This window comes from Mycteria americana, chromosome 1 (assembly GCF_035582795.1).
Source record: "Mycteria americana isolate JAX WOST 10 ecotype Jacksonville Zoo and Gardens chromosome 1, USCA_MyAme_1.0, whole genome shotgun sequence".
Taxonomy (NCBI): domain Eukaryota; kingdom Metazoa; phylum Chordata; class Aves; order Ciconiiformes; family Ciconiidae; genus Mycteria; species Mycteria americana.
The window spans coordinates 53554316-53579596 of NC_134365.1; the positions used below are offsets into that span (position 1 = coordinate 53554316).

The 25281-nt window shown below is 36.9% G+C and overlaps 1 protein-coding gene across 3 annotated transcripts in view; it reads right to left on the bottom strand.

Annotated features, from left to right (window-relative positions):
* Nucleotides 1-25281, bottom strand: part of ANKS1B (ankyrin repeat and sterile alpha motif domain containing 1B) — a 452062-nt gene that overhangs the window by 261685 nt on the left and 165096 nt on the right. For all 3 annotated transcript variants that reach the window (XM_075497691.1, XM_075497704.1, XM_075497700.1), the window contains 2 exons: nucleotides 24550-24686; nucleotides 9775-9955 (listed from right to left, as the gene is read on the bottom strand). In XM_075497691.1, the coding sequence (XP_075353806.1) occupies nucleotides 9775-9955; nucleotides 24550-24686 (318 nt within the window). The remainder of the gene's footprint in view (nucleotides 1-9774; nucleotides 9956-24549; nucleotides 24687-25281) is intronic.

Sequence of the window (25281 nt, forward strand, 5' to 3'; positions counted from 1 at the left end):
CTATGCATTTTTTTTGCAATTACACATTTCCCCAAGGCATTCATGTTTGGTCACTGTCAAATATGATACAGGGTAGATAAAACTTTACTCTTACTCAGGCCAACCTTTCTAATGCCTTTTATTTTATGTCCTTCTGTTTTTGTTAAACTTATGAGAATTTATTCATTTGGGTCTCTGACAGTTCTGACATATTTTCAGAGTACAGCTTTGTATCTTCCCCAGACATGGCCATCTGCCCCTATCTTCTTTATCTGAATAAGTCCAAACTCTCAGTGAATCCTCTGCATAACGCTATGAAGATGAGCCTCTCACTATGTAAAAATCAGAAATGGAAAAAAAAATCCTTGCAATTTATACACCTTTACAATTAGAGCTACATTACAACTAGAAATACAAAATGAACACGCATATAGAGAATTCGTATGACCAAGTCTAAAATTAGGTATAACATATAGTGTTTCTACAGATTTTCAAAGAAACCTCTTGACAGTTTCAATTTATATTATTTGTTATATCCTGAATTTGTGCAATTATTTATTTCTACCAAAGCAAGAAATGCTCCTGAGAGCAAGGAATATTTTAATTTTTTTTCAAACTTGCCAGTATCTTTTTGAATTCTTATCTAATTACAAATTATCAAACTAGCTACTGTATAGAAGTTATTCAATAACATAGGAAAAAACAGACGTAAATATTTCATCTTGGTTTATAGTAAGATCTATTCAGTCATTCTGAAACCATTCATGCAAGTGTCTCAGATTTATTGACTAATTCCTGCTGAAAAAAACGTTTTCAAAGCTAGAATCAAAATTCTGGAACCCATGGTGTCATCTCCATTTTAGACAAAATGATTGCAGCTATTCCAGAATGAGGGAGATCTGGGTTCAATTTTCTCCTTTCACTAAATGGCATCAAACTTTCATGGCATCATTTTCCACAAGAATACTACCACCTGCAATGTACTCTGAAATGTGTCTCTTTTACATTGTTCAACTAGAGCTGGTTATAAAATACCTAGTTAATTAGCTAATGAGTAAGACTGACTCTACCCTAGTTGTTGGATATTCACCAAAGGTACAGAAGGTGTATCTGGATGTTTTCCCACCCATATAGACCATTTTTTTATACAGTGTGGAACAACATAAAATGCGAGATTTATTACAGCAAATGATAGTAGCATTACAATTGGATAGCAAAGAACAGCAAATAGAAAAAGATGTAGTTGAGTTACACAAACAGAGAGTAAGAAAGAGAAATAAAAATTGTCTTTTATTTCAGAATGGTCTTAGGAGAAAAGAAAACAGGTAACATTCTTTTTGTTACTGGTTGGTATGTAATACAGACAGTTGTTTGGGTTTTTTTAAACTGGAGGTCACTAAGTATGCTTGGAGGACTGAAAGTTTTTTTAAAATAACAGGCACGTTTTTGCCATTTCCTTCAGTTCTAATCATCTCACATAGGGCTCAGAAATATAGCTGGTGAGCAGAAAGCTTTCTAAAAGATACAAACATTCTGGCAAGGAGAAGAAGCAGAAAAGCTAGATTGAAATTGAAGACAGAATATTCTAAATAAGGCTACAATCAGTCTAAATGCATTCACAGAATGAAAGAAAACCGTACCACAAACAATACTGTGAGGAACTGAAGACCGAAACATCCTAGCGCTCTTTTCTCATAGCCCTCATCTTGCAATGGCAATTCTTCTGACTGAAGAAGTTTTCATGAGCATCCCTCCAGAGCTTGGTCAATCTTACTTACAAAATATCCAAAGGAAAGATAAGGGAACAATACAAGGCATGCTGACAGCCTAAAGACGAAAACAATCTGTCTCTGCAAATGGTCCCACTACAAGTTAAGGAGTTATTTTGCCTCGAGCTTACTAAAAAAACCCCAAACTGCAAAGCAAAGAGTTGACTAAGATGACAACCAGATAAATATGAGTATTGCCTATAGTTACTGTGCTTCTAGAAATGGCTAAGAATTGTAAATGAAACATTACAGAAAATGTTTTTTCTTTTGACCTTACATGTCAGTATAATTATTGTAACTGGAAAAATGCACATCAGATATATATAATTAAAAATGTAAATTATATTGCTTCTAACAATTACATTCATAACCTGTTCCTCCAAAGAAGCTCTTTAAAAACTCATTATAGGATTACTGTTGTAGTATCTGGTGTTCCTTCAGGAAAACATTTTATGATGTGATGAACCACTGTTACATGTCTGTTCTGTCATCTCACAAAGAAGAGGATGTGTGCAACTGAATGAAGTGTAATAGATTTTAATAATGCAAATAGACATGCACACATTACTTTATGTTTACTTTAGGGGCAAAAAAAAGAGTCAAAGAAATAGCTAATACCTGAAGCTGATTGTAGTGTAACACGTAGTGTTCCTAAGGATCCTGAGGGAATCTTCCCCAATTTTAGGACAGTCTCTAAGAAATTCTCATCTCCAGCATCATTGCAGCATTGCTCTATTTCCGACCTTCCTGCTTGCCAGATTGAGGCCTAAGAGTTCAGGCTTTCAAAATTAGTAAATGTATTTTACATATTACATAGGATTTTTTTTCCCCTGTATTGTCAACAATTGCTAATTGGCTTTATTCATAGCAAGGAAATAATGGGGGGGAGGGGGCAAATCCTCTGAAGAATAGCCATTTGAATAAAAGATAGGCACACACATTGCTCAACACACGCCTATCCACATGTGGTCAGATGGTTCAGAATTTAATTTGAAAAGAGATTAGCTGTTTATGTCATTTCTTGTTTTAACACATCCAATGCTATATCTGACAACAGGGCTTAGAGACCCATCTGCAGTTTTATTCCTTCAATATGCCTGGCTCAAATTGTTTTATTTTCATATTAGTTTACTATTGACTTAGCAATCAGAATGTCCACATAGTTAGTGACATGTGAGACAGTATGTTTGGAGAGCAGCTACTAAGTGGGTTTAGCCCAGATAATTCATTTAAGCCTGAGAAAAGACTGAAAGGTAACACTGCATAGGCATTACTGAAGAGCTAGGTAGCACTGTCATGAAGTTTAAGTTGGGAAAATGTAACTATCTCCAACAAGATTATTTTTAAGTTCAGGTGGCATGGGATTTAGGGGCTTATTGTATCTAACATTTCCTGCAAGCACTCGTAGAGCAGATCAGTTTCTTGCAAAAAGATATATTGCTTTTGAATGGATCGACAGGAGCTAGTTTCATCTACAGCTTTCCAGGCATCGCCTCACTTGATCTTTCTGCTATCAGATTTTTGGACATCAGGCACTGCTGTGAGAGACTGAAAGAGTTAATGTCTCAAACACTGTGGAGAGATGAGGCACGATTTGCATGGCGATGGCAAGTCGGCTAGCACAGGATGAGAAGAGTGCGTTGGAGGATGCACAGTTACCATCTATGGGCAGAGGTCACAGAGAGTTTTATCTAAGGAATGGGCCTACAACCACCCGAAACTTGGAATGAAACTCCTTGCAACCACCCCCTCTCCCCCAGCGCCTGCGAACTTTTGAGGACCAGAACAACATAAGTCCTCCAGGGGTGTGACCTGAGGCAGGGATTAGAGTATAAAGAGACACCTTCCCCAGGGAACGGCACGCGCCCATCACCGGAGCATTGCCACGTCTGTCACTGTCATCGCGGGATCCAAGGGTGGTGATACCTTTCCTTTTCTTTATCTTCCTCTCTTCTCTTTTCCTTTTCTCACTTCTCTTTTCCTCTACTCTTCCACTATATATATATATATCTGGGCATATGAGTTTTGGATGAATTGTGACGGGTTGCCCAGAAAATAGCTCCATTGCCAAATCGCCTTTGTTCATTCGTTGAGCTCGCCAGTTCGTTAAATTTGTCCATTTGTGGAATTCGCCAGTTAATAAAGTTGCTGGCCAGCCTGTTCCTCTGAGTCATTGTCATGACTCTACCGACCACGCGGCTCTGCTGAGCAGAGATCGGCTTTTGTCAGTACACAAACCGTCGGGGAATCAAAAAGATTCACCCCTCTCGCAACCCACCGAGTGGGACGAGACAACTGCACGTTGACATATTTGTAACAGTGAGATATAATTACAATGAGCTTCATGAAGTACGTTGTTTTGAAACTGAAAGGTGTAAAGACAATACTAGTTAACAAATGGAAGTTTATATTATTAATTAACCCTACATTTCTCTGTTCCTGTGGGACAGACTGTATCTTTGCCTTGGATAACTGTGCAAAGGCTGGAATTAGAAACAGCAAAAAGAAGGGCAACATAAGGAGACCTCAACATGCTACATCTGCTGGACAACTTAATTAGAACACAAAAGAAATTGTTTGAGACAGTACCGAGTATGATCCCCAGTAGCAGTTCCTGGAATAGCTCTACTATGTCTTACTAATTGCACTCAGCTGAACTTGGCTAGAAATTGAAAGGAAAAAACAGATAATCTTCACAGATGAAAAGGCTCAAATTAACCTGGTTTGAAGAATGCCTTGGCAGATTTTGTTGTATAGTAATCAAGAGGATGATGAAGAAAATTAAAAACCAGAGAAAAGAGGGCTTGAATTTGACCTTCTCAGGCATTTAATCTGGAAAAGAGTTCTCAATCAATGATAGGTCAGTCCAGGCTCGTAATACCAGTTTTTTCAGATGTTCCCTCACGGGCGGTACAGGTGTCCATATACAGGAGATGGGAATGCTTTATTTACCAGCACTTGTTGATTATGCTTATTTCATTACATGCCAGTATTTTCCCCTTTCACTGTCACTGGAAAACTATGTGTTCTTTTGGTAATTAGTACGGTATTGTTAACAGACAAAGACAGTGTACCATGAATTTACATATAGCACACCTAAAAATACCCTCTAGCAATAAAAGGTATTTTCTTTTTTCTTTCCATTCCTTTCATTTTGTATTTCACTTCTATTAATTCCAAAACTTTTTATAATTGAAGAAACAAGGCTTGAAGAGTCTACATAGACATCACAGTTTGATCTTTTCATATCAGATCTTAATAAATTACATTTTTGAATAAGAAAGTAATGTTGACAAATATGTGACCTACTTCAAATAGCAGCTTTGCTAATGTCACATAAAGGAACATTCCTGCAGCAGAATAAATTTTGACTGTATCTGGGAATGCAGCATAGCCAGGAATTTTAGACCAGACCTCTGAACCAAGTTTCTAATACTAACAGCCACAGTAATATGCTGAATATCTTGATTCTCTCAAAAGAGTAAGATAAAAGTGCAGGCTTATCTTTAAGTGTAGGGCTGCTTTTGCTTCAGAAAAATCGGGCTTGTGAGTCAAAACAATTTGATCAGATATTTACTTTAGAGAAAGATCTGAAGACACTTCGAGAAGAAATCTAAGGTGTGACTCAAATATTACTTTTTCATTGTAGAAGAGAAAAAATTATAATCCACATATTAAAGATTGAATCCTTGAATTTTACATTCTGGGTTGTTCTAAGGAACAATGTAGCCTTCTTAGATGAATGAAATAACATTACTCAAAGTAAAAAAAACAAGACGTAAAATGAGTAAGAGCTACGTTAAGGTCCTACAGCGGAGACAGACTTTGTAACTAAGAGATAAACTCAGTAAATACCTTTAGGTACCACAACAAAATGAGAGAAAAACGGTATGCTCTTTTGCAATGAATGGTATACAGAATTCATTGAAAATTTAAAGATTTTCACAGACTGAAAATAGATTGCAATGGGATTACCTACAGACAACTGCTGACATTTTTGCTGCATAAACGCATCTGAGTACAGATCTATTTTCTGATCTGAAACAGAACAAGAATATCTGCAGAACTGTCTTTTTAATTTCACAGCCGAATTATACTCAGTACAAGAAGACATAATGAAGTTAATATGGGCTAGAGAAAGATCCATTATTCTGACTGATCAAGCAGAAATGAAAAATAAAATAATCCAGAGTCACAATTTCAGCTGCAAGTGCTGATTGCGCCAGACTGACGTTACCAAGATGGCCATGATTTTGCCACCTTCAATCTTTAAGATTTACAGTTTCAAAAGAACTTCATGGATGTATATAACAAGGCATAGAGCTATGATATTAGAGAGGCATCTCCCTGAAAGCCCAGACTGCCCTCTTCTGGAGTGAATGATCTTGCACTTGTAGTGGTCTTTGTTCATGGTCAAAGTTTTATGAGGAACATCTCACAAACGAAACCATCACCTGATTATCAGGTCTTTAATTTTTCATTTGTGTTATACAAAACACCTACTGAACACGTATTCAGATGATCAAGAAAATGACTAGCATCTTGCCATGACAGAGTTACATACAGTAATGACTTCCTTGTGCAATGGAGTGGACTCACTTTTAGTACAGAAAGTTTAATGGTAGTAGCTGACATTATTTGGATCCACTGACCTCCCACTTGAGGTGAAATGCAATGCTATAAAAGCATGATCATTCACTCTGAATTTGAGAACGCTTCTACGAAGTCAATGTTCTTGCTGCAAATAAAGCTGTGAAAATAGGCCATGCCAAAGCTGCATTCACAGCCTGCCCTATGTATACTGGAGTGAGACAAGAGTTTCCATCAACTTGTTGCAGGGTCTTCCACCAGTTACAGTTCAGAACAAGTAACAGAATCTTTATCCTTACATTTTAGTTGCAGGCAACCTGATATTAAGGTATCTTCTGCCATCCATGAAGGCAACATACATGGTTTTGTTTACACTACAAGGCCATCTGATCCCAAAGCTAAAGCACATACTTACCATTATATGTGGACCGTTCTCCAGCTAATTAATCAGAAAATTTTGTCATATGCTGTCAGTCGGATAACATAGTGCTGTGGTTGAGTTCAGTGGTTTTCTACTTGATAGAAATACACTTCTTGAAAATCAGGATCCCTGTTTCAAATCAGGGAATGTAGGGAATTAGCAAAAACCAAGAGTAAAACTGCGATCCCCAAATATAAAAAGGGATTTTCTCTAATCCACCAAAAGTTACAAGAGATTGATTCTTCTTTGGTAGCAGACTATTGAGGTAGAGGTAAAATGATGAAGATTTTAGAATTAGAATAATTATTTTGTTGTATTCATCTCCCACTCTCATCTGAATGATAATGAATCATTGCAAGTTTCCTGAAGAAAACATAAAAAGCACTGAAATTGAGTAGGGAAATACTAATGACTTATTTAGATGGCAGTTCCTGATTTAGAAATCCTGTAAAAAGCATTTTGATTGTTTCAAAGAAGGCAACAGAAAACTACTAGCTGCAGTTACTATGAAAATGGGTTCCTTCTGTATATTGTTTCTTTCTGGTCAGCCAGAATACCCTTGACCTCAATAAGCATGGTAAAATAATTCGTTGCTTTTTGCTGATGATTCTTTTCAAAAGAAACACGAGACACATAAATGCTCAAGAATATAATATGGAAGGGAACACTCAAATGCGCACAAATCCTCACTTATTATTGAACTAAATATTCTTTTAAGGTGCAGATCTTCCCATGAATTTTCAGAACAAGCTGGCAATTCAGAGGACTATGATCAAGACATATGATGAACTGTAATCGTTGTCACTGTAGATCTGGAAAAGGAACAAGGAACCTTTCAGTGAAACAACACCTAGCTAAAGCAGAAAAAAAGCTGTAGCAGAACACTGCTTCTGCTATTCCTTGGTGACCATTATTATTCAAGGGTCAACTTTTAACAATCTAGGTAAGAGACAAGCCTCAGAGGCTTTTCCAAGAGAGACAATTTTGATCTGTTCTGTCTGGATTTTGCTGTTCTCTTTACACATTAGTACTCCTTGTCTCTTGCAGAATTACAGTGCATCACCTATCATTAAGGAGTCAAAAGGACCTTAATGAGCAAAATAAAATGTTTTTTTCATTCAAACTAAGATCGTGTCTAATCTGTGATCCTATATATGACTTAAATAATTCTAGGATGGAAACCATCTGAGAAGGCGGGGGGGGGGGGGCAGAATTGCATTTTTACTATGATTATTTCATTTAGTGATGGTAAATTAATGATTTACTTATAGTAAACTGTACTCTTGAAAAACTTGTAGAAGATGCCCAGAACTTCAGAACTAGTTATTTTGCCTTTGTTATTTTTTCTTAGCTTTCTAGGCAGAGACAAGAGGAAATTCAACTTCCACTCAATCCATAAATCAAATCATCCACAAATTAGAAATGTACAATTCTAATAAGCATGAGATTATAGTTCAAATTTCAGACCAAATGAAATGTAGTGATTAAAAGTTACTAAGTGCAGTCCATTGTAAATTTAACCAAAGAAGACAAAAGTAAACCAAATCCAGATATTATGAAGAACTTAACCAGAACTGTGCACCAGCAGAAATATGAAGTTCATTATCTAACTCCAATGAATGTTCTTTCTGTTTTCTTATTTTTGCTTTTAAACATCAAGACATATTTAGCATCATTCAACTACCCAGAATAAAATTGTGATCACTGAAGAGAATTTACAGTAGAAAAAACAATAACAACAAAAAAAACCCCAAAACCTAAAGAATCAAATGACCCCTGACGTAGGAATAAAAGATACCATTCAAATTAATTATTTCCAGTTAGGCTTGAAAAGATTTGCTATACCCATGAATATAAGCACATTCTTTTAGTTTCAAAGATAATGACACAGCCAGTCCAAGAAAAACAATAAGAATAATTTCTGATCATTTTAACTCTCTCTTCATCATAACAGATAGGATTTCTCACTCTTAACTTATTTCACAACAGTTCTTTAACAATATAGTTTTCCTTTGACCTAACTATAATTTTTTTTTTAAAATCATTAAAAAGCAACAGTTTTCAGAATTTTCAGATCCTACCAACCAGAAATGTAGAGGATTCTTCTCATTTGTAAACCAATGCTACAGAAGCCAACTGATAAGTTTGCACTGAATTTCAACATTTGTATTATTTTTTATTTTATAGTAATCTATTCTACTTATATCTTAAATACAGTATCCTTTTAAAAGAAATAACTCCATCTGCAGATCACACAAACTAGCTATCATAGACATTTGTTTCAATACATCAGCTTTCCCAAATACTATACTTCCTGCTACAAGTTTAGCCTAAATAAAGCAACTCGCATATGAAATTTGAAGGGACAGAAGTAGCTAAATGTATGGTTTACTGACACTTTCTTGCTCCTGAAGTTTTGATCTGTGAAGAAGAAAATATTCTAATCCTTTTTAAAGCATTTTCATTATGTAGACGTGTATATACAGATAAAACCTTCACAGTTACCATCACACTATCACCCTACTCAATTCTTATCATTAGAGCAAATATATTAAAGTTTTGCTTTAATGAATCCCATTACTACTGCAGAAATGACATCAGGTTACTTAGAAATCTTCTGTTCCTCATCTTTAGTGATGGTTACATAATGATTTCTAATTACATTTTTCCAACTTAAAATTCATATTAGAGTATGCTGACCACACAATGATGAAGGTAGATGCGTACCTGAATCATCATAATTTCAAAAACTACAATATCTAAATTCTAGGCATTTCTGTAAAACAAAGTTTGGTTTGTTCAAAATATAACATTCAGGAAAAAGTATATTATAATAATATGGGTCATGAAATATGAGGACCCTTTTTGAGCAGCAGAAGAAAGTCAGGAATAATTTTGTGTATTTATGATAAATGTATTTCACTACCAAAGACAACAGCAATTCCAGCTTAAAGTCACAGACCTATAGTTTTATAAAGTTTTGTTGACAGGCAAAGTAAGCTTTTTTTTCTATACCTGGAAGTTCTCTCTCTTCAACACTGTATTCCAAAGATCCAAAGGAATAATTAGCTGGACCGATTGCAGGAGTAGAACTAAGACTTGTACAGCCAAGGGATGAGTTGATTTCAAAATAATTGTGGCTGTGATTCATTCGGTGAAATTCCAGAGAAGATACTATTGATGTGCGTTGCTTGGGCTACAAGAAAAATAGAAGTTTGGAGTGAAAAATACAGACTTTTTGTGTAGTTTTCATTACTTGACATTTAATAAATTTACCTAGAGTTTCTCTCTTTTTACCATTTTTATTTGGCTCAAAGGTTATACTAGTAAAAATCATTTCATATGACAAGCTGTGGTGTGTAGAGATAATTTCCTTCCAAAACTTGGATTAATCTTTATTAGAAAAAATGCATGTCTTCATTCTAATCAATTTAATTCAAAATAAAATAGGGGTTTACAGCTTTGCATATAATAATTGCAATCATCTTTTGATAAGAAAGGGAGCTCTTCACCAGCTGCATTGCTGGGTACATCTTGCAAAACAATTAGACCGCTGATGCCTGTATAATGACATTTACAAAATAATACCAAGCACTCGTCACTCGAAAGCAACCCTCTGCTGTTTATTCAATTTATGAAGGGCTGCCTTAAATATTCGAAGACTGAAATGTCTAAAAGTTTAGGGGAAAAGCATCAGCTTAAAAAACATAACATGAAAATCAAACTTTCTTCATGAGTTTTCACAGAATAGTGAAAAACTTGATACTAGTTTGTATCAAACATTTACTTTTGAAGTGAACCTCTTCATTGACCCCACTTAATGGCTGTGCTTTGGATTGCAGAGCAGCTTCAGAGCATGAGAAACTCATTTCTTTTGGGTGGATCTATACCAGAAGGTACATTACACGATTGTACAAAATGTGCTTCAACTCCTTATGGCCTTTTGACCATAGGACCACACTAAAGCTAGCCCAAATTAAAACCAGTGAAATCTATATAGTGTGATCATCAGGTCAGCAACAACTTTTTCACTACACAGACCTGTTCCCATTGCACTGCACTACTTATTAATATAGACATAGTCTATATTAGTGCTTGATGTCATGGACTATAAGCCACAGACCACTGATGGTTTGCAATGTCATGCTAAAGAGTCTGTTGCAGCACTCATCTGACTCCATACTCAAAATATTCTATCCCCACGATGCTCTTTGCTGCTTCAAGACCAATGACCTGAAACATTAAATGTCTCCTCCAAAACAGAGGAGGCCCTGCATCCAGGTGTATAGCTGTCTGTATATTTATTTCACAACACTGAAAAACATCTCAGGAACTGCTGCTTTAGATAACTAAAGCTGGGAAAAGTAAATAGAAAAAGAGAGTAAAGGGTGCTTTAACTCTTCTTGTTTACCATGTCAGGCTTAACAGGTCAGAATATTTGTAAAGGTCAAGAATTTGCTACTTATTAGTGTCAAGACCAGATTACTGCCCTGGGAGCAATAAGATCTTCCTATTCACCATCCCTTACTTAGAACTACCTGTTAAAATACAATCTATCCCAGTGGAGTAATTTTTAATTTTGTTTGTGGTCTGTTTCATTTTTAGCTTATGAGCCCTGCAATGTTTGTGTTACAAATACAGAACTAGACTGTTTTCACTAAAAATTCACTCTTTCTATCGGAATATCAGACAAAAACTTAAATAGACATAATGTTGATTGTTTGTTAAAGTTGTGTTGGGCACCATGTGAATTAACTGTGTCCTCTTAAAACTGAGAAAAATTGCAAAGGGTAAATCTGGGCATTCATCTGGAACTCATCTACAGTCTGTTGAGGGGATTTACTTTCTTTAATAATTAAAAACAGCTTCTGCTTTGAAAGGCTGACTCCTAGGGTTAGTAATTTCATGGGAGAACTCAATGAACAGGGACAGACTCCAGCATCAAACAGTCTGGTTAAAAGTCATTGTTTGGGACCTGAGCCAAAATAACTCTCTGATCAGACCAAAAATATTCATGTGTACTAATTAAACCTAAACTGCACACTTTTGCTAGACAACAAATTCATCAATGACCTAATTATTTCTAAAACTGAAAAAGATCGCTGGTCATTTAGAAACATGTTCCTGGCCCTTTCCCAAGCAATGCTGCCTTTGTGGTTTCCCAGGAATTCAGCCTCTGAGTTGAAAAGGTGACACTCCAAGTAACATGATGTGCAGGATCTCTGATTATGCCAAAACTGAGACAGTTCCTACCTAAAAAGGCAGCCGGGATGATCCAGCTCAATCTTCCTAAGCAGCTTCAAAAACTGCTCTGGCCTTTGTCCAGTCAGGTTTCCAGCCACTGCTTCAACTGTGTGCCCCTTTCTTGGAGTCAGAATAGCAGTGTGATGCATCATACGGTCTTTTACTAACTTATGAACCATCAGCTATTTTACTACACCTTAGTGTAGTATTACAAGCTACTGTAAATCTTTAAAAAGTTTCACATAAATACTTGCAAGGTCTTGGTGGGGGGCAGAGAGAGGGGGGAAACAAACCAAAAAAACCCCACTGTTCTCAAGCATTTTTTAAGATCAGTTTAGTTTGCAAATGCTCACAGATTCTGAAAATGTGTTCCTCAATAAATAGCTACGATTTTCTCTGGAGATATGGGTTAATGATATAAAATAAGTCTAGAGTGATTTTCAAAGATGATTATGGAAGCTAGAAACATGTTTTCTGTTTGTTCATGCTAACATGCAACCATCTGCTGACCTAGGTGATACAAAATACCTCCTATATTATTTTAGGCTTTGACATTATTATTATTATTAATTCAGACAAACACATCTCAGTTTAATATGTCTTTCCAATCTAAGGATTCTGTACGGAACCTCACGCAGCCTCTAGTGCTCTACAGCATAACACTTCTGCTATACAGTTTGGAGTTAACAAGGTCCATCTGTCAATATGTGCCAATAATTTTTCTACATAATTACACAGGAATCTAGCATCTGAGCCTTTGTAGCTAACTAGAGGAGCCTTTTGCACCTTTTCTGCATCCTGCAAAATGTTATGTTGTTAAAGTATGCTAATTGTTCATTAATATATGCTGAGAGATGCAGTAAACCAGTTTGTGTTTACTGCACCCCTCTGTCTGTGTCTCTCTAAAGTACACTTTGCACAAAAACTGTAGAAAAAATTGGTTTTTTCTACAGTTAGGATTAAATTCAGTTCCAGATGTAGATAACTAAATTTACAGCACAGCTATTTACATCTACACTAGGTATCTAAGCTCCCGTTACAGTGAATTGAGATCTAGTCAATACAATCAATAGAGTCCAGAGAACAATGCACATCACCCTGTCACCTTGGTTCACTTGCCTTAACACAGGTATTCACCATCACTGGAGATTCCCTGGGGCATCCCACTTGGCCTCCAGCTGCCATCCAGAAGAGTGCAGGTCTCCCCTATGTATGCCATATATCATATGTGACAGCCTCCACGTGCATGTCAAAGACACCTTTATGGCACCTCAAATGACATTAGATGCCTATTTTTAGGCAACTGAATTGAATCCTATATCTCTCCTGACCATGATGGGAGATTAGATACCCAAATCAGACAGATATCCTTATATAGAGAGATGAAAGCATAGGTGTTTTAGTCCCAGACTGAATTGCACCTCTAGCTCACACTCTGGATACCTTACTTCATTTGTTAGAATCTGGAGTCAAATTCCAGCCTTACTGGCAGAATGCGTAGCCAGCAGTTAACAAGGCACTTATGGGAGTCTTGTACCTTGGTTTCCTGGACTGCACCTTTCAAAGCTACTCCTTGAGATCTCTCAAGACAGGTCCTGAATAATTCTAAGAATACTTACTATATGCAATACCATAATATCTAGGAAATGTAGTCAGGAGGCAAGGTTTTATAGCTGTGCAGATTGTACAAAACTCTGTCCCAAAGAGATGATGCTTCTTTCATTCTTTGCACCAAAGCCAGCTTTGTCAGTCATTACATTACATGTCTGCCTCATACTACTCGGAAGATCTGCACACACTTAGGTAACCCTTGTGAAACTGTAGCATACTTACGGCTTAACTTCACCTCAGTATGTACGCTACATAACTACATGCAGATTTGTCCTTAAGTAGATTTTCTTTATTCGTTACATTCATGTATTTAATTTACTTGTTATGTGTAAATCTCTTTAATGACTGGTTTTGTTTACTTTAAAATGTTTCTTCATGACTACTATTTCAATTGTCATAATACCGACCTAGAAAACCCTAGACTATCGTAAAACAGCATACCAAATCAGGCTAATGAAGAAACCTTATATTTTTTGCTTTTGCATTTATGATAACAATAAAAATCTTCAAAGATATTGCAATAACAAGATTTAAGTAACCTTCCAATCAGGTCTAATAAGAAGAATATTTTCATGTTAAGTCAGTAGTGAACATATATCAATGAAAGATACCACTTTGAACACTGCAAAACAGGAAAGGCTTCAAAATACACATACTGAATTGCCTTTCTATTAAAAAGACAAGTACAGACTTACTTAATGCTCCCATGAATGGAAGTTGCATGCAAATTCTGTAATGCTACCATGGCTTGCATGTAACACTATGAGCATGCAAGGGATCATTCAAGTATTTCTCACAACATTTAGCAGAGGGAGTAGGGCAAAATTCCTTTCTCAATTTAACATCAAAATACTTCTGAAGCCTCGAAGTACTCTGCAATACAAGCTTGTGACTCTGCCTTCTTTTATCTTTGGGATTTGTGTATATAGCACCATCAGAGTCTTTAAAGAATTCTCACAACACTCCTCTGCACTATGGCAGAGCTATTAGCCCCATTTTACAGATGCTGAACTAGGGTATAGGCCTCTCCCAACAGACAGATACGTGGCTCATTAAATCACTGAGATCCAATGAGCCTGAGGAAATTCTGTATTTGGCAAATCCTGCCAAATTCCAGCTGCCCTACATAATGTAAAAACTGGTTTCAGTTGCATTATACCATGCAAAAAATGTATGATAGAATTGAGAATTGAACCCACATTCTCAAATTCTAGCTAGCACATAAAATACAGACTTACCAAAGAAAGTAAGACGCTGTAGCCCCTTCCCCCAGGCTCATCCCACATACACAACACAGTATGAGTGTAGCCATGTGGCTGCATAAATCCCTCATTTTGGTACCTGCCCAGATGATTCCATTCTTCTCATTCTCTGATCAACTCACTCCTACTTCAGAAATTTTCCTTTCTCCAGCTTCCTTCTTTCTTAAGATCCCATTCTCTTTCTACACACTTGTTTTCCTTTTCACCCCTTTCTTTTTCTCAGTTTTCTGCTATCTATTGTTATATTCCCTCCAAAACTACTTATTTTACTCTAAAACACCCTTCACTGTATCCTAGCTGATTCCAGTTCTACTTGGTCTTCCAAAACTTGCTTCTCTGCTTTCTCTGTGGTTTTGTCATCAAGGTCTCTCAAACAAACTCCCTAACGGTCCTATCTCCCACTGACTTTATCAGTCACTACATCCCTCTTATTGTCCACCAGTGCATCCAATTTTAACCTCTGTCCTCCCTTTCAAATACAACTTTCACATCACTTTCACAGTTTCTTAGTCTCTGTCTTCTGCCTCAACATCCCAACATACCATCTCTGTTTCTATCTTTGTCTCTTTTGCTCAGGTACAATTACATAAAATCCCATAACATTCATAATTTTCTTGGTAAAATACAGCCTGTGAGAGGACAGGCTTCTTCACTTACTCCTGTCCCCAGTACCTCAGTTTTGATTTGCAGAAATCAGCAGGCCTGATACATTCTCATCAGCCAATGGTGCTGCCAAGAGTTATTTGACTTATAGAATCTGAACTAAGACGATCAAGTAGCCTTGAAATTGCAAAAACTGGAGATTACAATGGATCTGGGTTTGATTATTCTATGTCACCTAGAAGTGAAAAACTACACTGAACTATTACTAGACTCCTGAATCAATTATTCTGTCAAGCCTCAAAACACCATGTTAAACAAACTGAAGACACATTGTCTTTTTAGTAAGGTAATATAATTTTCTCTTTTTTCATTTCATAGAACCTTATCTTAAATTATGACTACAATTAAAAATAAAATATAGGCAGTTTCAGCACCCATCTTGACACTCTTGTTTTTACTTCTCAACATCTTAATTTAGTTTAAGAGCAGAAGGCAGAAATTACACAGTGGCTGGCAACAAATATATCCCAAGCAGCCACAACAGGGAGCTTACAAGATCATGGGAATTTAAAAAAAAAAAAAAAAAAAAAAAAGGTTTCACTGTTTTTTAACTGTAGATCCTTTTCATTACTAAAAGCATAATGCATTTTAAAACTAAATTCATTTTTAATGGCATCATAGTGCCAAAGTCCTAGAAATTTCTGTTTGACTGATTTTTAATTTAGAGAAGGACATCTCTGGCATCCTGCGTGAACAGCAAGCACATACTTCTTTTCGGTAATCTCATGGCCCATCAGCATACTTTGACCATTTCACCGTTAAGGACACGCTGAAGGATGGCACAGACACATAGCTCTTTCCTGTAGCCTGTGGTTAGGAAGTCATGCAATGTGACTCTAGGTACCAAATATCCATAGTGCTTTCTGTTCCTGTGGTTCTGTTCTCCTCTGTGCATTTTGTGTTATCTACTCCTTTAGGAGTCCTCCACTGCAGTATGTAACTAAAAGTCAGGGCGTTGCTGTCCCCTTTCATCTTCCACCTCTGGTCTTATATCAGATGACAAATCAGACTGGGAATAAATAAGGGAAAGAATGGATCTTCTCCCAGTTTCCATTTTCCTTGGCTTCTACTTTCATTTTAATTGCAACCATATTGCAGCTGTGGGTTGTGAGGTATAGCAGTCCTGAATGCTAAAAACTTAACACCTTTGTAGTGGTTTCCCTCTTTGACAGACGTGACCAGATTTTGAAGACACACCATTATTCCTACCCTGGGAAAACATTGCTTGAAATGAGCTCCAAATTGCAAGAGATAAATTTGATAAATAAGAGGAAGTCTTATTCCTCAGCTATAAAAAGTTTCTAACTTTCAAAGATTTAAAAAAAGTGTTATTTTCACTGAAAGAGTTGGAAAATGGATGTAAGGCCATTTTCTTCAAAAAAACCTCAGCTTCCAGCTGTTAACAACATCCCATTTTGACCTACAGAATATTAAAATTGCTCATATAATTAGATTTGTGTATTACAAATTTTGAAGGGTCAAGGTAACGGCTGTTTTTTAAGTTGCATGCTACAGATAGCATGCATGTGTGAAAATGTGGTGTATTTTCAGATGATGATAACGGATTACTCACTAAGGCACTCAAAACCGCCCAGTACTACACAGAAACAAAGGAAAATGCTATGAATCTGGTGAAATACCCATCAAAGCACAATAGGTAAGGCTTTAATCTTCCAGATTCTGAGGGTGTTGCTGTTTCCAAGCATTATACGTACTAATGCAAGGCAATTGGCATGGATTGGTTCACACCCCTACTATTAAACTTTGTTAGCCTTCAGAGCAGGGTCTTCAAAGCAGAATAACCTACGAGGAGTGGTCCTTGGCCCATTCAAATTCCCAATCAGGCCTGACAGTGGATACTTTTGGAGAGAGAGAATTTTACAGGACCAAAACTATACCCAGGACTGTGTTAACAATTCAACAGTATAGATGACAACTTTCCAGAGCTCAGAAGCTTATTCTGCTAGTGTAGTAATTCACTAGTGTACATACCTACCTTTCAGTATCTGAACTATCTTTATGCTCAGTATTTCACCAATTTGGTCTGTTACAAGTTCAGATATGAAAAATGTTCAATTCATCTGTATGATTTATGTTTATACTGAATCAGGAAACACAACCTAGAGAATCTCTCCAGGTAAGCAACCAACTTCAACCAAGAAAACATATGCGTGTAGAAGTGATATTCTAAAAACATAACACTCCTGACAATAGAGTGTTCTTCTGCTTTAATTTATACTTGTGCTTTAGTATCCTGTTGAACTGCAATTAAATGCACTCACACATACTGTTTGCTGTTTTCATTAGTACTGTGTATTGGGTAGATGTGTTTATGTTTTCATATTATCTGAACTCTAATTAAAATAATCTAAATAGAATTATGTTTTATAGTTACTTGTCAAAGGACATCTTTTACAATGCATCTCTTTAAAAATATTTTGGTTAACGTTGTTATTAAGTAGTGACAGAGTATCCATTATGCTCTAAGGAATTTTTTTTAAAATATCCTCCTCTGGAGCTGTTACATGTCTTCTACCCATTAATTCTGCAGTAAAACAGGGGGGGGAAAAATCAGTCCTGTGAGACAATTCCAACCATAACCTTTTTTTGTAATTGGTACCCAGTATTTCAGAATAACAGAATTTCATAATGTCTGTCCTATTTTCAGTCACACCTAGATGAATTGCTAACCACACCTTAATGGCATTGACAGTGTATCTTTTACTTCTTTGTTTTCTTTTTTTTTAAGGGCTATTTAGGAGCTTTATTTATCTGTTTGTTTCTTTGTTTAGTCATTTCAACAGCATTAGAATGAGAAGATATCAAACTGTGTGCAGTAGATGTGCACAGACACTTTAAAGGTTTACAAACAAATATATATAGAGAGAATTTTCTGAAATGTATCTCCATACCTAGAATCAAGGTGACTGACTGCTGTCAACTACCTTAAAGTGCTTGCAGCCCTAATGGGTATATGCAACCTTGGAAACACTACATAACACAGGAGAAATCTCCCGACCAGGCACCCTAATGATGAGGACTAAATCTGCCCATCTGTGGATTGTAGAATACATCTTTAATTTAGTAGCTTTTGAGAATGCTCAGCACCTTTCAGAACTTCATAAAATCACGTACGCAGGGGTAGATTTTACCTTGGAGATAACAGGTTTGATCCTCCACAAAATCATAACTCTTGGTAAAATCTTTTTAAGTCTTATTTGCCTCTTGTGATAAGCATGGACACTGCACATGGTTGCACAAAGTCCAGCACCAAAACATACCAGACAAAGAAGTGTGCACCCAAACAGGCAACATAGTGTGCCTGCACAGTATTTCTCCATGGTGGTTTTTCTGGTTATTCCCTGCCTGGCTGAGCATGTCATAACTTGGGCTGAACACAGAAAGCAGTTTACAGGAGAAAGAAGGTCCTTACATCCCAGCTGTCCTGTGATCTCATTCTGAAAGTGAGTGCTGAGAACTTACTGCATAACTGTGTTCTCCAACCCTCCTTTTTATGACAAAATGTAACAAAGCAGATTTTTTTGTGTTGCAAAACAAGTTCAATAGATGCATCACAGAGTTGTCACGCATTTATGCACTGGTGCAAAAGCCTGCAGTGGTATTTCACTGGTGTTCCCTAGGCTTGCAGAGACAGGCATGTGCCAACTCAAGCTAAGTGTGACAAGATGCATTTCATTTGGGAAGAACTAAGGGTACTGCAGTAGGGTGTTGGCATAGGGGAGAAAACAGGGTTATTTCACCATGGGGAAATAGTGACACTAATCCACTTGAAAATCTTGTTTATGGAACAATTAGTTCTGAAAATTTATTTTCTGGAACTGTGATTTTCCAGAGCTGCCTCTAAGAGTATTGTTTGTTTGTTTTTGTTCAAAGTAATTCCTGCACCTAACTGCAAAAAGGATGAAATATAATTTCCTTGAACGTAAATTGCTGTCACTTTTTAGGTCAACTAGAGAGGCTCTGGAGCACATATCTGCTATGGTTGGTCTGTCCATTCATGTCCAGGCTGCTATAGGGGGTGGAACATCATGGTCCCTGTCTTTCCCTATGCCTACCTAGATGAACTACATATACATAGGTATGCAGGCTCACTGAGCATGCACGAAATAGTTGTACGTTAGGCAAGGCAAAACTGGTAGCCCAAACAAGTGGGATAGGTCTGTCAGAGGCTACTGATGTCCTGCAGGATTCTATTACCACTTGCAGAAAATGAGACAATTTCTTTTGTTCTCTAACATTTAAATTATTTTCTTCTATTATATTGCTAGATGTCTTAGCCAGAGGAATGATGAACCATAGATGGAATTGTAACTTTGTTTAAAGAGGTTAAAAAAGATAAATAGAAAAAATGATGACTAATGTAAAGACAGCACATCTAAACTCACAAGAAAAACCAAAAAAATTATAATGAATAGATTATGGCAGATCTTAGCAATAAAACCAGCAAGAAGAAGATGACGAAATTCCATTATGTCAGAAACACTGAAATTCTCTGTTCGTTTGTCTTTCTACCAGAAGTCCTCTTTATAACTGAAATAACACTCTTAGGGAGTTTACTTATTCACATAAAATGGGGAAAATACTAATTTATGAAAGATAAAATACAAGTCACTTTTAAATAATCCACATTTAGAAATCAAAAGCTGTATCTACAGTTAGCCATTTGAAACATATGTTAGAAAGACAAGAAGAGAATATGCAAATGCTGGATTACATTCAATAAAGAATTTAAAAGGTGAGAAGTCAGAGTTCAATTTTATAAGAATTGGCCAATGACCCACAAGTGAATAGCACTGACAAAAGAAAGTCTCTTAGGAAAAAACGTGCTCTTTCTCTCTCTATGTATATAGATAATTTGTTCAAATGGAGCTGAACAAATAAATATGTTAAAGTAAGGAGAGTCTTATTAAATTGAGTGGCTAATATAAAAAATACATGAAGCGTCACATGCAGCCCAATTTTCTTCAGGCTTCATCCAGACTGAGAGCTATAGGAATTGTTGTAGAACAAGCTCAATTTTGCTATCACTTTCTAAAATTCCAGTTCTGATTGGGTAAGTTATATTTTACTATATGTACTAACATAACTAAGTTAAAACCTGGAAGAGAGCCTAAAATCTCAGAGGACTTTAGTTAACACATTAACCTACTTGGTCTTCTACCACATCTCATTTTTTCTCCCATGTGCTGTTAGTACACTTCACAGAGGCATATGTCTTTAACTTGAAACTGTATTGCTTTCTCAAAGTCTTCATTAATCAGCAATTCATGAGTTAAAAACTTACTAATATTTGTCTGGACAATCTGGAAAAAAATTATCAAGTGATTCAAACTCTGAACTACATTCTGTTTGTTTCTTATCTGCATATATGTAACTTTTCAACAAATCCTCTTTTTCAGAGACTGACCCTGTGAAAATTTGAAAACAAGACGTGTTTTTGGAAAATGCTAGATCACAGGTAGAGGCCATAGCTAAGGTGCACAGATAACATAGCATACAGATCCCTGAATTACTGTTAAGTGAGCTATCTTCAGGACTGGAAGCAGTAGAGGTGGGTGGCACTGTGGCACTGAACTTAATACTGCTTCTGAGATCTGAATTAGTGTCTCTCCAGAGTGCTGCACTGTGCCAGGGAGATACACCATTTCAGTTAAAATAGGCTTCAGCTTTAGTAAGGGCACAATGAATTGAATAGTGGAGACATATCCAAAGAGAGTTTTTAGATATATTTTAGAGAGCAATGAGATCTCATAAGGGACGAGTGGTAGTATCACAACAAACTACAGGTTTCTCATCTCAAAATTAATCATAATTAACTGAAGAAAGGATAAATTTCCAGAAATGTGAGTGAACGGTGGGAAGAAAAGAGATTCCCAGCCAGGTTTTGTGAGGGCATGTTTTTAATATAAGAAGGGGAGAATTAGGGCCAGGTTAAGAGACAACTAGAAGGAAAAGGACAAATTTTGAGTGCACTCTGAGGAATCCCTTAACTGACCATGACCCAGACTTCTCAGGATTCCCACTTTGTGTATGAGATTGTTCCTGTCTCACACTTCCCAGCTGCGGTACCTTCACCCCATGGGCGGCAGTGCAGCATCACAGCCTCCTCCCTCTTCAGGGACCCCATGTAGCAGGTCTAGCTGACAGATTCCCCCTCCAAGCTGAGTTTGGTATGTGAGTGTCTGGACAGGAGAGGGAAGAGGCCACTGTGCTGTGCTAAACTTCATATTCATATAAACATCTTCAGAATCTGTCATGAGTTGAAGCATGTATATGCACTGCCATCATGTGAGCTGGCACACAGTCTTAGGTACCTGGCCAAAGAAAACAGAAGGCAGAATGACTCCCACCTCGGCCTCCAAACCCAGCTCCCCAGGTTTCTCTTTTTCCACTCTCTGCCACTGCCTGCCCTCACCAGACTGGTGGGAGGAAGCAATCTTTGGTCGCCTCTGCTGCTGCTTACACAGATCACAGAAAGCAGTTAACACAGTGTTTCTCCTCACTGCGGGTGAACTGTTATATGCACAATCCTCCACGAAAGATAAGTAAGGCTATAAATGATAACAACAATATGAGTGAAAAGGTCAGACTTTCCTGGCAGTTTCATCCAAGCTACCAAAGCCTGCCTAGGGCAAAACTAGCTGCTGAAGAGTTCCCCATTCTGCCTTTCACTGGCACCTTCAATGCTGGATGCACAAGCCATATAAAAAGGGGGAAGGAGTGACAGCTGTTTTGGAAATTTATATGATCCCTGTTTTAGATCTGCTTAAAATCTGTTTATTTTGCTAGGAAAGTGCAAAGACACCCTGGCAGACAACAGAAAATTAATTATTTTGCATGCATTGTGTAACACTATTCATTAGTTTTACATGAGTGGTGAGAGGTCAGTCAAGAATAGAATCCCATTGTGTTAACCTTCAAAGAGCTTGCCATGTAATTGAATGCAGCAGGCATGGAATAAAGGAATTAAATATGCAGGCAGAATTAACACTAATGGTTTGCAAACATCACATTGCAAACATCTACAACTTCTTTGTCTAAATTCTTGGGTTGAGATCTTGGGGGAAGGTGATTAGGTAAGCAACAAAAACAAAGAAAAGGAAGAATACTGAAGCAACGTGCATAAAACACATGGAGAAAGGAGAAGCATAACGGGATCTGAATGCTATAGTGCATCCAACTTCTCGTGTATTAGCGCACAGATTTACAACATACTTTAAGCACTAGCCTATGTGCCTTTCTGCTGTTGTTTTCTGCATAGGAAGAGTGTCACATGTAGGGCCCCATGAGAGATGTTTTAGCAAATGTGGTAAAGTTCTGACCATATATATCGCACAGCTAGCTTTTGTTCTGCAGAATGATGAGAATACTGGGAGTCAGTAAATGGTATGATTTAAATTTGAAAATAGCTCCCCAGAATCTGCTGAATCCATTCAGAGTTAACTAGCAGGAGAACATCACCATTCAGTGTTCTGGGTCCATCTGTTGGCAATATCATGATGGAAAAAGCTTTTTAAATGCTATTTTCAATAAGCTATCACACAACAGCTTGTTCCAACAATATTCCAATACCTTTCTGTTTGCTTGCCGCCTACTATAAAAAACAGCTTAGAGGGAAGAAGGCATTTCAGTACTATACTGATGTAGGGTGGGAGAGACAGAGAGACTACAGGAACAAGCAAAACGAGAAATGACTATAAAAAGAGAAAAGGAGAAGAAGCTGTTATTTTAGACCCCCTGCAATCTAGATTTAAACCAGGATGTGGAACTCAAACTACTGTAGTGTCACAGGGGGATGGGCTGTACCAGCCAGTTGTTAGAAATATTGTGCATTGACAGTATTAGCCACAGGAAACCAATGGTTCCTAGGGAGAAATGGCACGTGCACCTGGTAATTACCTTTAATACTGCAAGACCTTCCGAACTGTGTGGTACAATGAGTATTGAAAGGAAGATCCACCTCCATCACTGTAACACGCTCACTTGTGCGGCACCAAAACAATTTGCCCTTTATAGTTCTCACCAAAATATCATGTATCCATCAGCTTACTTCTCAGGTAACACAAATGCCAGCAACATACTGATGATACAAAGCCTGCACCCACTAGCATCAAAGTGGCTCAGTTGCAGAGATCAGCTCAGCAATGAAGAACAGATGGCTGCATTTGAACCCAATAATTGGTAGGAGAGGAACAGAAGTTCTTTTGGTTCACACCAAAAAAGTTTCACAATTAGTCAATTCAGTGTGTAGTTGTCACAGCTAGCTTTGACACACCTAATGTCACGCCTGTTTAAGCAGGGAACTAGATAATTCCCTGAGGTTTCTTCTGACCTATGTTATCCTATGATCCTGTGATTCTAAAATAAAGTCCTCTGCGCTGATTACCTCTATACTACTGAATCAAGTTCTAAGATTTTTTTATTTTAAAGCTTTTATTTTAAAAGGCTGTATTCCTTAAAAAGTTACAAGGGGCACTCAAGTCTTCCATGCATTAAGCATCTTGTTTACCAAAGCACTATTAGAAATACATATAGTTAGGAAGGATGAAAGTCGAGAAGCAATACTATATGAGAAGGTAAACTAAAGAAGGTATGAAACATTATGGGACCAAGTAAATGGAGATACAAAAAGAAAACCTAAAAAAGTAACAGGGAATTAATACTGATAAAAACAGAACATAAACTTGGAAGAAAACTAATAGTACATAAAAATACAAAATATTACATAAAGACTTTGTTCATCATTAATTCTATAAGAAAAAGGTACTGATATCTCTCTGTAATTGTTGGGCTCATTCATAAAATATTCTATCTTCTCCTGCTATCAAGATTGCTTCCTAAGTACAAAAAATATTTTGTGTTCTGTTTATCTGTCTTTGACCTATTCATATGCCTATAGTGATAAATTCCTCTTAAAATACATGCATCATAGCCTGCTTTTAAAATAAAAAATACAACTAATAAGGGGATGCTTATGGTGATCACCTACCTGAGGACGTATAACTTTCACTATGTTTTTAAGTGCAGTGTCTGGTGATGGAGGAGAGCAGTCAGGTGTTGGGCCTGTAGAGCTGTTTCTATGGTTACCAGATCCTGGTGCGGTAATTGCTACCTGAGGTGCATTATCTGTGAATAAAAATAACATTTATGTGAACTTACAAATACTTCATACATTTTAAAATAAAAAATTATTGTGAAAACAGAATGCTACTCAGAACACTATTTCAACTTACAAAACCTATTATAATTTAAATGTATTTGGTAAGGAATATATTCCATACCTACACTTATTTTATCAGCTCATGCATGCATTCTACATTAAGGCAGGATATAGCACTCTCTTAATACCTAAAGGAAATCAGGCACAAAACAAACACAAATATTTTACCTTTCTTACCCTGAATTACCAATTGTGAATCCAAGTACTATCACTATAACAGGGGTGACTTAAAAGGAAGCTTTCTAATGCAACTCATATCTCATCTCAGAAAATCCTAACACGTACAACCCAGTACAAGTTATATAAACACATACTCAACTTAGAGCACGCTAATAGCCATCAGTGACAACTTTCCTGGACACTGTGAGTGATGTAACGGATCGGTGAGGATTAATTGCAGAAAAACGTACTCAGCTCCTCTGATGAAATTTCCATCCTCCATAGATCTGTGCACTACAGTAGCTACGTTTCTAGCAGTATCTCAGCTAGATAACCCACAGC